Source organism: Mustela lutreola, chromosome 10, assembly GCF_030435805.1.
Source record: "Mustela lutreola isolate mMusLut2 chromosome 10, mMusLut2.pri, whole genome shotgun sequence".
In the NCBI taxonomy this organism is placed as follows: Eukaryota; Metazoa; Chordata; class Mammalia; order Carnivora; family Mustelidae; genus Mustela; species Mustela lutreola.
The window spans coordinates 5657145-5670382 of record NC_081299.1 but is presented as its reverse complement, the minus strand read 5'-3'; the positions used below and the strand labels follow the sequence as shown (position 1 = coordinate 5670382).

Sequence of the window (13238 nt, the reverse complement as noted above, 5' to 3'; positions counted from 1 at the left end):
TACCCACCCTTTGAGGACCCTAGAGTTTGAATGTGAGATTTAGATAGACGTGTTATACCAAACTGGTACTTTACAGTGCCTCTCACAGGTTGCCCCTTCTCGCTCCTCTATTCCCGATGTGTGTGTCGGTGTTCTCCAAAGCTGGATCTCTTCCTGGCACCTAGAGTAGCATCTGGCCCAGTTTAGCACTAGGTACACGTCTGTGGAAGGAAGGAAGGATGTCCTGACCTCCGGCAATTTTCCCAAGGTGCTCAAAACTGATCTTCACTTTTGTGAAGCCGTGAGGGCCATAATAACTTTTAGTATGTTCAAAGTGTACCTTTAGTTACATATAATTTAAGGATTTCTGTAAAGATGTAAAACTTTCAGAATGTTCTTGGACAAGATTCCTAGAAAGTAGAATTAAATGTTTATAACATTCAGAAGAAGGTGAAGGTGTGGAAAGGTTGGGTTGGGTTCCCTAGGAAGAGGGCGGGGCAGAACCACCCCTTGACAACAGGCTTTTGGACTAGCGTTTATGAATTATTGATGCAGCACAATAATACCCTAACTTCATTTGTTCAGTAAATATTTCATCACTGTTGGTAAATAATCCCATAGCTCTGGCTTTTCAAATATGTCTTGGTAGAGGTGTGGGAGCAGACACTAAATATTTATTGGGTTTATATCATGGAAAGGTCAGGAGCAGGAATATTTTAAGAGGACAGGCAGACAGTGGATCAAATGAAAGGAGGGAATTGCCCATTATTTAGAGAATGAGTAACGGAAGGAAGCCCAGGTTACCACACACACGTTGCAATGGCTTCTTCAGGGGGAAAGTGTGATGAGAAATGAAGATTTGTGAAGGATGTGTGAACACTGGGATATGTTTAGGGAACAAATAAGCAGCTCACTAGAAATTTAACTCAGGGCACCATGTGTGCATTGGGCAGCTTTTCTAATAAACCAAATAGCCAGAAGTTCAGCAGATTGTTCAGAACGTTTCTTGCAGCTCCCATTCAAAGCTGGCCTTCACCAAAAGTCAGGAACGGCCCAGGGATTAATGAGATTTGATTTAGCTTCATTCAGCAGTATACTTTTGAACAGGCCTTCCATTCTTAAGAGTAATTTCCTATCAACCATATAAGACTTTAAATTTTAAACTTTTTTCTGTGTACTATACCAGTATTTTAGTCAAATTTCAAAAATTATTAACATATGAATAATTTTTTGTGACATAAGTGATTTTGTTTATAGTTTAACAGTCTGCCCCCTCCCCGCCCCACGGAAAGGCTACTATCTAATCCAGAAAATTGAGTAGAGACTGCTTCCTTTTTTTTTTTTTTTTATTCTTTCCTTTTAAAAACAAATCACTAATACTCATTTAGCGTATTATGTGCCAGGTGCAGTTCTAAGCAATTTACATGTATTTTCTAATGTTATCCTTATAATACCCTAAGACATAGCTGTTATTATTATACTCATTTTTAAAGATGACAACATTAAGTTCCAGAGAGGATAAGTAGCTGGATTCTAGTAATAGAGCTAGAATTTGAGTCCACATAGTCTGGCTCCAGAGTCCATGGCCCTTCATAATTACCTCATATACTATAATTACCTCTTAAGAAATGTTAATTTTCCATAAGCTTTTTATTAAGAATTTATGATTTGATCAACTTGAATTGATTTCACTAAAATATGTGCTTTTTAAAAATTAAATAGGCATGCAGTTTTTTCTTTTATTCAGTTCTGATCCACATTGTTAAGGTCATATAGATTCTTATTGTATTATAGAACCTTATTGTATTATAGAACTTGACAGGTATCTGCTTGGTCTGCATTTTGAGCAAAGTTTGAAAATCTAACTTTATTTTCATTTTCATCTTTTTATACTGCTTGAATAAGTCTAGATTAAGATCTAATGATGAATGTTATTAAAATATATGTTAATATCTAGCATTCATATTCAGTACATACACCCCCTACACACACACACACACACACACACACAAACAACCATCATCAAAACAGAATCCAGGGGTGCCCGGGTGGCTCTATGGGTTAAAGCTCTGCCTTTGGCTCAGGTCATGATCTCAGGGTCCTGGGATAGAGCCCTGCATTCGGACTCCCTGCTCAGCGGGGAGCCTGCTTCCCCCGCCCCCCGCCTGCCTCTCTGCCTACTTGTGATCTCTCTCTCTCTCTCTGTCAAATTAAATAAAGCAAATAAACCAACCAAACAAAAAAACAGAATCCAACAATCTAACATTGATTGTTGTAGGTATTTCATTTTGTTTTAAGGTAGTGACTTATTGTTATAGTTAATACATAGTCTGGACTTCCTTGGACCTGGATTTAAAATAAATGGAGTCCTCTAAACTGTGAGAATACTCAGGAGATTTTAATTTTTAATACATTCTGTTTCTCTGAATGTGCAATGAAAATGGGTATTTGTGATATCTCTTCCATTAGCAGTTGAGTAGTTAGAAGAGAGACTGGCTGTGTATGTTTCAAATATTATTTTAGCTTATTCAATAAATATTTACTGCAGGCTTACTATATGACCAGCCCTGGGTCTGTAGCAGTTGGTGGGAAGGCAATTTGCACATCCTTCTTAGGAGTCTTCTACTAAAGAGAGGAAACCATGTGCTCTCTCCTCTTTCTTGTGTGTCTGTAGTTCTTTACTTACACCTAGGTAGTAGTGATTACTATCATCTGCTCGATCTTGTCATCTCCTATGTATTGTTGTCCCCATGATACATCCTTAGGAGTTTGCAAGTTTCCCAGAAATAAAAACTATGGTTTGCTAAGGTGTGGACCTTACTCATTCGGAGTTTGCAGCTGATGCTTGTGAATTGTTCAGATAAGGGATTAAAACATGGATGAGAAGATTGGAAGGTCTGCTCTATGACTGCAGGGATGCCTTTGCCTGTTTTTTTCACTCCTGTGGGCCCAGGGTCTATTACGTCACATGGAATGCGGTAGGCACTTTGTCAACTTCAAGCTGAATGAATTCACATCAACTGAGATTTAGATTTGGGTGGAGTTTGCACAGGGACAGTAGTTGAAGGCATTTATTTATTAATTTAACCAGTAGTTCTCTTAGATCTCCATATGCTATGGACTGTGTTAGGCGCTAGAGATAAGATCTTAGTCAAAACGGATTCTGGGGGGGGCGCCTGGGTGGCTCAGTGGGTTAAGCCGCTGCCTTCGGCTCAGGTCATGATCTCAGGGTCCTGGGATCGAGTCCCGCATCGGGCTCTCTGCTCAGCAGGAAGCCTGCTTCCTTCTCTCTCTCTCTCTGCCTGCCTCTCCGTCTACTTGTGATTTCTCTCTGTCAAATAAATAAATAAAATCTTTAAAAAAAAAAAAAAAAAAAAAAAACGGATTCTGGGGCACCTGGGTGGCTCAGTGGGTTGGGCCTCTGCCTTCGGCTCGGGTCGTGATCTCGGGGTCCTGGGATTGAGTCCCGCGTCGGGCTCTCTGCTCGGCGGGGAGCCTGCTTCCCCCTCTCTCTCTGCCTGCCTCTCTGCCTACTTGTGCTCTGTGTGTCAAATAAATTAAAAAAAAAAAAACAAAAAAAAACCGGATTCTGTCTGTAAAGGAAAGCCAGATTTCCCATGAGAATTTTGGAGGAATGGCCATAGTTAGGGGAGGTAGATTAAGCAAGAGGATCTTTCTGTTATTTCATTCCATTGTCTGCAGGTTGAAACTCTGGAACTCGAAGGGGGTTGGGGTCACATGAACCAAGAGAAGAATGTCTTTGCAAGCTAGAGAGGGTGAGTGGTGTCAGGCACTGCCTGAGGTTGGAAAGGATGTGGAGCGGAGGAAGTTCGTGACCTTTAATGAGAGAAGTCTGGTCCTAGAAGGAGAGTGTAGATAAGCCAGCATCTTCATTCACATGTATTGCTAGTATACTGTTACAGAGTTTCATTGAAAAGCTTTTACAGTTCAGATACTTGAAAAAAAAATTTAAGTGAAATTACTGCAGTTGAAAGACTTCAGAGATGCCGAAGGGAAATAACACAGTTCAGTAGGTTTTGAACCGCCTTTTGTGGGGAATGGGACAGTAGTGGTAGAAATCACACTGGCCGGAGTCTTGGCTTTACAGCCTGCTGGTTTAGTGTGGTGAGCACCTTTGACCTTTCTGTGCCTCAGTTTTCTCATCTATAAAATGGGATGACTGTAGTTCCTACCCTGTAGGCTTAAATGAGAAAATACCTTTCTCATAGGCTTAAGAAAGAGTAAGTACATGGATTATGCTCCCTATTCTGTCTGGCCACATGTTCAGAAAGTGTTTGTTACTGTTGTTCTGAATCCTATTCCTGTTCTTGCCAAAGTGTTCTCTACCTTACCTGCCTCCCTTTCCCAGAACAGCTGGAACTGGGGGCAGGGGGCAACTGGAGGAGAACGAATTCTCTTGCGGACAAATGTGCCCTTTCCGTGGTTCTTCTGTTGGAACAACTGCAGGGCTTCTGTTTTATTGATTTGCTTCCGGATCTGTTACTTGGCACGCTTTACTAACGGAAGTTGTTGTTGTCGTTTTAGCTACACGAGAGTGGGTATGATGCGGGCAAAGCCCTGCAGCGCCTGGTGAAGAAGCCTGTGCCCAAGCTGATCGAAAAGTGCTGGACGGAGGATGAAGTGGTGAGTGCGGACGGGGTGGTCTTGTGGCTGGTGTCACCGGGCTGTTGGCTTCTCAAGTGTGCCCTCCCTGCGCCTCTGGGGACTGTCTGTGGTAGCCGTTAGCCAAAGGAAAGAGCCTGCAAGCGTCATAATTGAACAGAGAGACTTGATCTTAGCTTAGTGGGAAGGGTTTTCTCTCTTTCATGGAAAGAGAAGAGATCGGGAGTGTTGGTTGGCTGGTTTTTAGCCAGCTAGTTTTTGATCCCTCCCCATTTTAAAACCCAGCATTTTTAAACCAGTTGATACATATCCTAAGTGGAGCCAGTGATTTGCAGGAAGCATAGACCTGATTATGTAAATATAGTGGCTCTTACATATTCATCCTGTCATTATGGCCCATCAGAGAAGGTGGGGAGATAAAATAGGTGCCCACAAATACAGATTGGAATGCCCATGGATTCCTGTTCCAGCAGACCGAGTTCTCACGAAGCTACATCCCCATCTTGTGACTTCTGAAAGGTATTGCCGTAAAAGACTTAGACATTACTTGTGCTTTTGCTACTTCAGTCTTGTGTCTGAGTGGTTCTGCTTGATGTTTGCCCTTTAGGTTGAAAGAAATTAAGATGAAGGCTGGCACTGATAGACATATCAATTGTAAGCTTGTTGCTGATACTTTAAAATATGCTAAGAACAAATGTTGAACAACTTTTTTGTGCTTTCCTAATCTTGCTCTTTTCGTTTTTATTTATTAAGTACTTACTGTGTGCCAGGTGCTGTGTTAGGACCATATCAAGAACAAAAGTTCCCTCGGGGGCACCTGGGTGCCTCAGTGGGTTAAGCCTCTGCCTTTGGCTCGGGTCATGGTCTCGGGGTCCTAGGATTGAACTCTGCATCGGGCTCTCTGCCTGCTCCCCCCGCCCCCGCCTGCCTCTCTGCCTACTTGTGATCTCTGTCAAATAAATAAATAAAATCTTTAAAAAAAAAAAAAGGCTCCTCCTCATGAGGCTTATGTTTTAAGAGGAGAGACCATCTATAAATCAGTATATGTCAAGTGGTAGCACACCTGTGTGCTGAGAATAGAGGAGGTGAGGAGGAGGGAGAACAAACTGGGGGAGTGGGGAGGTGCTGTCTTCAGTAAGGGGCAGAGGAAGGGCCCTGGTAAGAACCATTTGAGCAGAGACCTTAGTGCAAAGATAAGCCTTTTGGATCATGCCAGGGGAAGAGAAGTCTGGGCCCTGGCATGGTCAAGAAGTAGGCAGGAATGTGTCTGGAGGGGGAAGGGGTGGGGGACAGCAGGCGGTGGATCATGTGTGACCTGTGGACAGATGGTCGGAGCCTTGCTCTTTGGTCTGCATGGGCAGATTCTGAGCAGAGGGGTGACTTGATCTGCTGGTGGGGTGCACTCTGGCCCGAGTCATAAGTGGGCTTCCGGGGCAATTGCGAGCTTCCAGGCCCGAGACCAAGGACCGAAGAGCACGGCATCAGTGTTGGGGAGAAGTGGTGAGATCCTGGGTGCGAGCTGGAGCAGGAGCAGGAGCCGAGAGGATATGTTTGAGAAAAGGTCGTGGGGAGGGGGTGGCCAGTGGAAGCAGGGAAGTGGACTAGGAGCCGCAGAGAGGGACCAAAGCAGCCCTGAAGGTTTGGTTAGAGAGCTTTGTCAGGAGTCCATTAACGCTTGCTGCTGACCAGATGCATGAGGAAGTTGGTGCTGCTGTTTGGAAATTAAATATTTAAATGCTTTACATGATTGTCAAGAGTTGGAAACTTCTTAAACGTTTGTTATTCAAATAGTGGCAGAGTGAAAATGTGAGATTTGTTTTGTCAAGTCAGATGTCATTTTTCACTGTGGACCCCTTTTGTGAGAAGGAGAGAATTTTGACTGATAAAAATTTAAGATTCTCAAACAGCCTTGTTGCAAGAAAGAGGAGGTGGAGAGGATGGAAGGAGCGTGTGGAAGGCCGTCACCGCGGGCCCCGTGTGCCTGTGCTAGGAGCCCCTCTCGGCCCTCCCTCACCTTCACCTTAAGGCTTCTTGGCAGCCAGGAGCTCCCGGTGCTCTCTCCGTGGCCCGTCCTTTCTGGGGTTTAAGGACTCCCACTTAAAGGAAAGTCGCCTTCCTCTTCCTGCAGCGCTTGCCTCTCTTGGGCACGGTGTGGCCTGTATCCCTGCTGCTGCTGTGGCTTGGGGACTTGAGGCAGCCCGTGGGACAGAAAGGGGAGTCTTAGACATCGGAGAAGGCCTGACTTTCTTTTGGAAAGTGAAATGCAACTCCAGATTGCTGCACACTCCGAGGACGTGGTAATGATCCCTAACTGCATGAATCCTTGTCTTTCTGGTGCATTTTTGTCATGGTTGCTTTTTGTTTTGGTTGGAGTTTTGAGAAATGTGCTGGCACTCATCCAGTTCTTGCAGAACTCAGGGATCAGATGCTTCCCTTATTTGTAGGAAGGTCAGTTTCACTTTCTAAAACCTGAAAAGCAAATGAGCAAGAGGGCTTGAGTAAGTGATAGGCTGAAAGCAGCTTCTTATGAATGTCTTCAAGTCAAATCTTTGACCAGTTTATGTGGCAGCCAGGCACAGGCACTCGTGGATCTCTGCCTTGGCCTGGTTTGGCTGTGAGAATATAACCTGCTGTGTGCATCATCTCACCCCAGGAATCACAGGAATAAGCAAAGCAAGTGTGTCCCAGCGAAAGTAAGGACATGGGCCTACCTCCTGTTCTGTACCCTCCCCCACCCCCAGAATAACATTTTAGTTATTTTTAAGCGTCATTGCCTCCAGGATACGGGTTTGATCAAACTGCAGCAGTGTCGATGAGGCCGTCATCACACCGTCTTCTGAGCTGCTTCCGCTGCTCGCCTGTGTGTGTGGGCGGCTCGCCCTTGCTTTCTCCTGCTGCCGACGCCAGCTCTGTTTCTCGCAGCTTTGCTTCCACGTTGATTGCCCTCCTCACTGGCGAACTTGCTAGAGTGAGGCCTTCACTGATGGTGAGACCAGTGCCTGGTAGAGAAGCATGTTTTTGTCCCAGAGGGACTTGAAGAATATTGACAGGTCTTTATTTAAGATGAGTGTTTTTAAAGATTCTTTACCATAATTAAGATTGTCCTCAATCTAACATTTTAAAACTTGTAATAGTTAATAATTATCCATCAGAGAAAAACTTTTATGTACACCCAAAGCTGACCTTAGAAGTTTTACTTTTGGAAAAAAAAATTCCCGTATTATTAATGATAACACCACCCAACATCTTCATCCTAGGTCTTTCAGATAATCACCAAATTCTTGAGATTTTAGGCCTCAGTGGGAGGCCTTTCATTTTACATTTTCTCTCAGTGATTCCTTTGATGGCTTGTGTGTGTGTAGGTACAATATTTCTCACCAAAGTTTCTTTGGGGCTGAGATACTTTAAGTCTTGTGGAATGGATGCCAGGTTTGTGGCACTTTCCGTCGAATTCTAGGCCTGAAACTGACAACTGCACTCTGCTTTAGTGCAGTGACTGAGAAACATGTTGGTAGTGGGCTCGAGGCGGGCTTGAGGCGGTCTCTCAGGCTGAATAAACTGGGTCAGATCAGAGAGGCAGTTTCGAAGAAATGCTGGGTCAGTTGGATGGAGCTGAAGTAAACAGCTGGCACCTGTCTTCGGGGGTCGTACTGACGGTTAGCCGGTCTCACTTACATTATGCGGAAAATAGTATTGCATTTCAGGAAGCCATTTAAATCAGTAAAACTTATGAAGAGAAAGAGGAGAAAAATACTGATCAGAACATTAAAAAAAAGAAACTCTAGATTATTAGGTTTTTAATTAAACATGGCGAACACATTTAAATATAACACAAAGGCCCCAGGCTGAACTGCACCTAATCGAAACAGATTAAGTCACCCTTCCATGCTCGGGTAGTTATTAATTCTGCTTATTTATGCATGCAAGCTGAAGGTAGCATTTGCTGCCGCTGTGCTGGTGCTTATTGCGCTGGGATTCCATTGCTGCTTGACGCTGTGCGCTTAATTAGCATTCAGCTGTTGATTATGGAAATACCGGGGACGCTAATTGAATTCTTCTTAAAATTCAGGGCCTGCATTTTCCTTGTGGAGTTTGGCCCGACTAGCAAGGTTGTAAGAGTGGGTGCTCTGCTGAGCCGTGTAGGCACTTCACCCTTTGCTTCCCAGCCACTTGGCTGTGTTTGTTTTGGAAATTATTTTCATGTTGAAGCAGCTTTCAGCAAAATTCCAGGTGTTCCAGAAGGTAAAGGTTTTGTTGCTCACGATGTTCCCACAGAGCGTTCATTCCATGTCACTGTGGGTAACTATAACTCTATAACTTTTATCTGGAAGTGTGTTTTCCCTTAAAATATTTTATGCCAGTTTTGGTGTATTATATTGAGTGAACAATGTAGACACAAATAATCTGAAATGTTTATGCATAGGCAGTTAATCTGTCGTGCGGTGATAGACTTACAATGGCCGTGTACATGGATTTACAAATCATAAATTTTAAAACCTCTAAACTTTCCTTCAGTTTAAAGCTCAGCATTATCATAAATATAAATGAAAATCCTTCTTTCAAAATTGACATGGCACGACAGACTAATTTTCTGAGTATTTGTAAACCAATGAACCCGTGTGGCTGTTCGAGGAATTGCGTCCACAGGACACACCAGCTGTCTGCGTGGTGTCTCCCCCAGCAGCGTCTTCAGAGGCCTTTGTTAGACCCTTTTTGGAATGTCTGCTCGAGAAAACATTGTTTTCATTGTTCACTCTTTTTAAGCCGGGCATCTGGATGTGCCAGAAGACAGAGCCGCTTAGTGGGGCAAAAATACAATGAATTTTATTTACTGTTTGTGTGGCAGCTGTAGAAAATGGAATCCACAGCAAAACCAAAGGTCCTATAGCAGTGGGAGGTGGAGGTGAGAGCAGAGATGGAGACAGTGGCGAGGGGAAAGAGAAGCATCTGCCCTCAGCCTGCAGTTACAATCCTGTCAGTTTTAAGGTGTCAGTAATTTTGGTGTTTAGTTTTAAATTGTATATTTTCGATATAGGGGAAGGTTTAATTGCATGATGCTGATTTTTCGGAATGGTCGGATTTCCAGAGTTACTGAGTATTTTATATAGTCATTCCAAAAGGTGGGTGATAGGAAATCCTGTAGGTCATCCGATATGAACCCATTCATTTTTTCTTCGTTTGTAAATTTTATGTGAATTTTAATTCTGTTGTTAGAATATCATGTGAAAACATTAAAGGGGATTGAAACCTCACTCCCATCTCACGTTCCTAGTTTCATGCTCTCCTTGTGTCTTTGTTCATGTACGTAGATTGGTTCGTATGTTTGTAAACTTACATAAATGGAATTATTATATTGAAATTCTCACTTTCACAAGAAGTCTTAATCTGAGAATATTTGTAGTTCACCTGGAACCCAAAATAGGGATATACTGTATTTAGTGCAACACATAATAGGCAATAGTAAATTTTAAATAGAATTGATGTGGCTTTTTCTCTCAATTTACTACCCTTCCTCTAATTTTAAGTTAATTGGTGCTGCCTCTTGTGAATCACTTAATTCTGAAATATGAGAGTAGGAAAGATAAGAGAAGCATGAAATGTTGGCATATTATTTATATATTAGTAATACACATATTATTCACTCATGTTATGTGTTCTTATGGTCCATGGCAAAAACCAGTCCTTAGTATTAAGAGAGGGAAAGGTAGGGGATTCCCAGCTGGCTCAGTTGGAAGAGCAAGCAAACTGACTCTTGATCTTGGGGTTGTAAATTTCAGTCCCACATTGGGTATAAGACATTTACTTTAAAAAATAAAATCTGTAAGAGTAAATAAATAAATAAATAAATAAGGAAAAATGTAGATGCAGGTAAATTTGTGTAATGCTTTAAGTATTAATGAAATTCAACTCTTTTTCCCATGATTGATGCCCATCAGCCTTTGTATCAAACCCTTTTTTTAAACAAGTCAATAGTGTGAATAGAATGGAGTTTATTGTCAAGTCCATTTGACAATGTGACAGTGAATTAAAAATCAATTATATGTTCAGAAGGTTGGTGTCAGGCAATCAATTTTGTCAGTTTGCAGAGATGTTCTACTGCATAACAACCTGTAAAGAGAAATGCGTTTTAAAATCCTTCAGTAAATGAGATGGGCCACGCACTAGAAGGAGAGAGATATTTCAAAAATTTATTTCAGTATTTCATGTCAGTAGAAGTTGCCTCTGGATCAAATCTACAAATTCAGCAGTGACCTTGCCTTTCACATACATGGCTTTATTGCTTTCTAGGCTTCCTCTGTAAACTATGGTCAAAGAAGGTGGTATGCCTGTTTTTCTCAACAAGGTCATTCTTTTTCGCATTTTCTTTAACCCATATGTTTCTCAAGTTCCTTATCCTGTAGCCCTGATATTAGGTATTTTTGTTGAAAGCCAGCAGTAAGTTATGCTGTTCTTTGGGCTCCATGTGTCCGTGAATGTTTGTGCACCTGTCCATGTTCAGGCCTTGGGGTGATGCAGAACAGCACAGAGACTTGGAAAGTAACTCCACACTGAGTAGAGGCATTCTCTAAATTATTCTTTGCCGCTTAGGATAATCTTTTAAAATCAAAGAGCAATTTTTATGGGACATTTTTCATTTTTTGCTTGAGTAGGGGAGCATTGGGGAGAATCTTCAGCTTGAAAGATTAATAAACACTACAGCGGTGGGTTATTGAAACCATGTTTTCCATCTCATTTTCAAGGGCGTGTAAAACAAATGGAGATAGCATACACTTTCAGCTGCCCTCCATCATCTCTGCGTTTAAAAAATGAGAACAAGACACAAGGGAACTTGAGAGATTGCATTTGTTCTCCCATAGACAAAGTGGTTATTTTTTAAATGAAGAGGATTGAAAACCCTCTCCTTCTGCAGTTTCTTAGCAACAGAGCTGGAGTCCATTTTAATGTGGATGCATGGAACATTCTATGTATGATGACATTGGAGCCATACATTTCCACAGGAGAAACATACTGTATCAGCCTGGTAACTGGAATTCGTTGTGGGGGAAGGAAATGGGTTTAAAAAAAAAAGGACCCCTACAATGAAAGGAAATAACTCATTTTAGACTGTCTCCTCTTCCCTGACATACTTGTATCTCAAACCTAGAGTCTCTCTTAAATAGAATAATGGCCTTAGTAGCCCCCTAATTGCCCCCTTCACGGGAATGCTAGCACATTTTTTTTAATATTTCCTACTGTGTTTTGTTATCCATCTTCCCCACCACCCTGCATGCTGTTAAGTGACACTTTCGACTGACGTTTCAGAACTCACTTTAAGACGTTTTTCCAAAGTATTTCATATGGGTGAATTCCAGTTTATTTTCCACATGTATAAGGCGAAGTGCTGCGGTGTTGGGAAGCAGAGTATGTTTAGTGGTCACCAATGGGGAAAAGTCTCTGCATTTGGCCTCACCCGTTGAGAGTTCAGACCCACGTGTGTCTGTCCGGCCCTGTAGTTCTTGAATTTGTTGTTGGGACTTGCGCATGGCAAGCCTGTTCATCCACCTGTGTGAACACGACGATAGGATGACCCTTCATGTTGTTTACCAGGTTACTTATTTCTGATTTCAGATAACTGGTGGAAATTTGTCCATCCAGTCATTCCACAGATGTTTCTATAGCACCAGCACAGCACTCTGCCAGGTACCATTTTATGCACTGGTGATCCAGCACTGAACAAAACAGGCAGAGCTGTGCTCACGGAGCTGGTGTTGTAGTGGGAAAGCTAGATCCAAGCCAGAACGCCAAGTACCACGCACAGTGGGCTAGCTACACCCCAGAGCGTGTGGGGGGTCTGCCGCACTGGGTTGTGATGGCGAGTTCATCTGGGGGTTTCCACGTTAGACTAGGAAATCTCAACATCAGGGCCTATAGTTTAATTCTTCTTTTATCTCCAGAACATAGCCCAGGGCCAGGAGTGTGGTGGATAATCAGAAAAGACTGTTTCGACTGGGTTGGAAAGGAGAGAAACTAGTAGAGGTTGTTTCCTCCCCCAAGTCCTCACATCACCTCCACAGAGTTGGCCCCTTCGGCTGGGCTGAGCTCAGATGTTGCTGCTTCAGGGCTTCTCCTCCCACCCGCTCGGGGCCAGCGCTCACTCCGGCTCCCCCAAAATTGACTGGACACTGCCCTGTTCTCCCCTTGGAAGCAGGGCTCAACCCCTCCCAGTTGTCTGTGGTTTTATTTTCTAGGCTCCAGTAGAAAAAAGCTCGTTCTTTGGACACCATCATTTGTTGATGTGTGTGGTTGCCGTGTTTTGTTGTGGGAGAGTGAGGGCAAAGAGAACGAGAAGGAAGAAGCCTCAGTAGGTGGCCTGGTGTCTGTCTAACCCGCCTTTCCTCCCGACCCTTTATGCATTTGAAAAGCAAAACCCTCTATTTGCAAATCTCTTTCTTAAGGCTCTCCCCTTGTTTGGGCCATCTTTTTTGTGACTGTGGTATGTGGGTGATAGACCCTTCCTCTCAGGTTTCCTCCAAACCTCTGGGGTGCTTCACCTATTTGGTCACTTTTGGGATATTTTCTTCCATTTTAAAGGGCTTGATCCCATGTAGTTAATCCCAGCAACAGGACACAGAAGAACTACCAAATAAATACACCGA

At 43.0% G+C, this 13238-nt stretch overlaps 1 protein-coding gene across 4 annotated transcripts in view; it reads left to right on the top strand.

The window, feature by feature from the left end:
* The window catches only part of RERE (arginine-glutamic acid dipeptide repeats), a 422365-nt gene that overhangs the window by 327799 nt on the left and 81328 nt on the right, over positions 1–13238 (top strand). For all 4 annotated transcript variants that reach the window (XM_059138457.1, XM_059138460.1, XM_059138459.1 and 1 more), the window contains one exon: positions 4525–4623. In XM_059138457.1, the coding sequence (XP_058994440.1) occupies positions 4525–4623 (99 nt within the window). The remainder of the gene's footprint in view (positions 1–4524; positions 4624–13238) is intronic.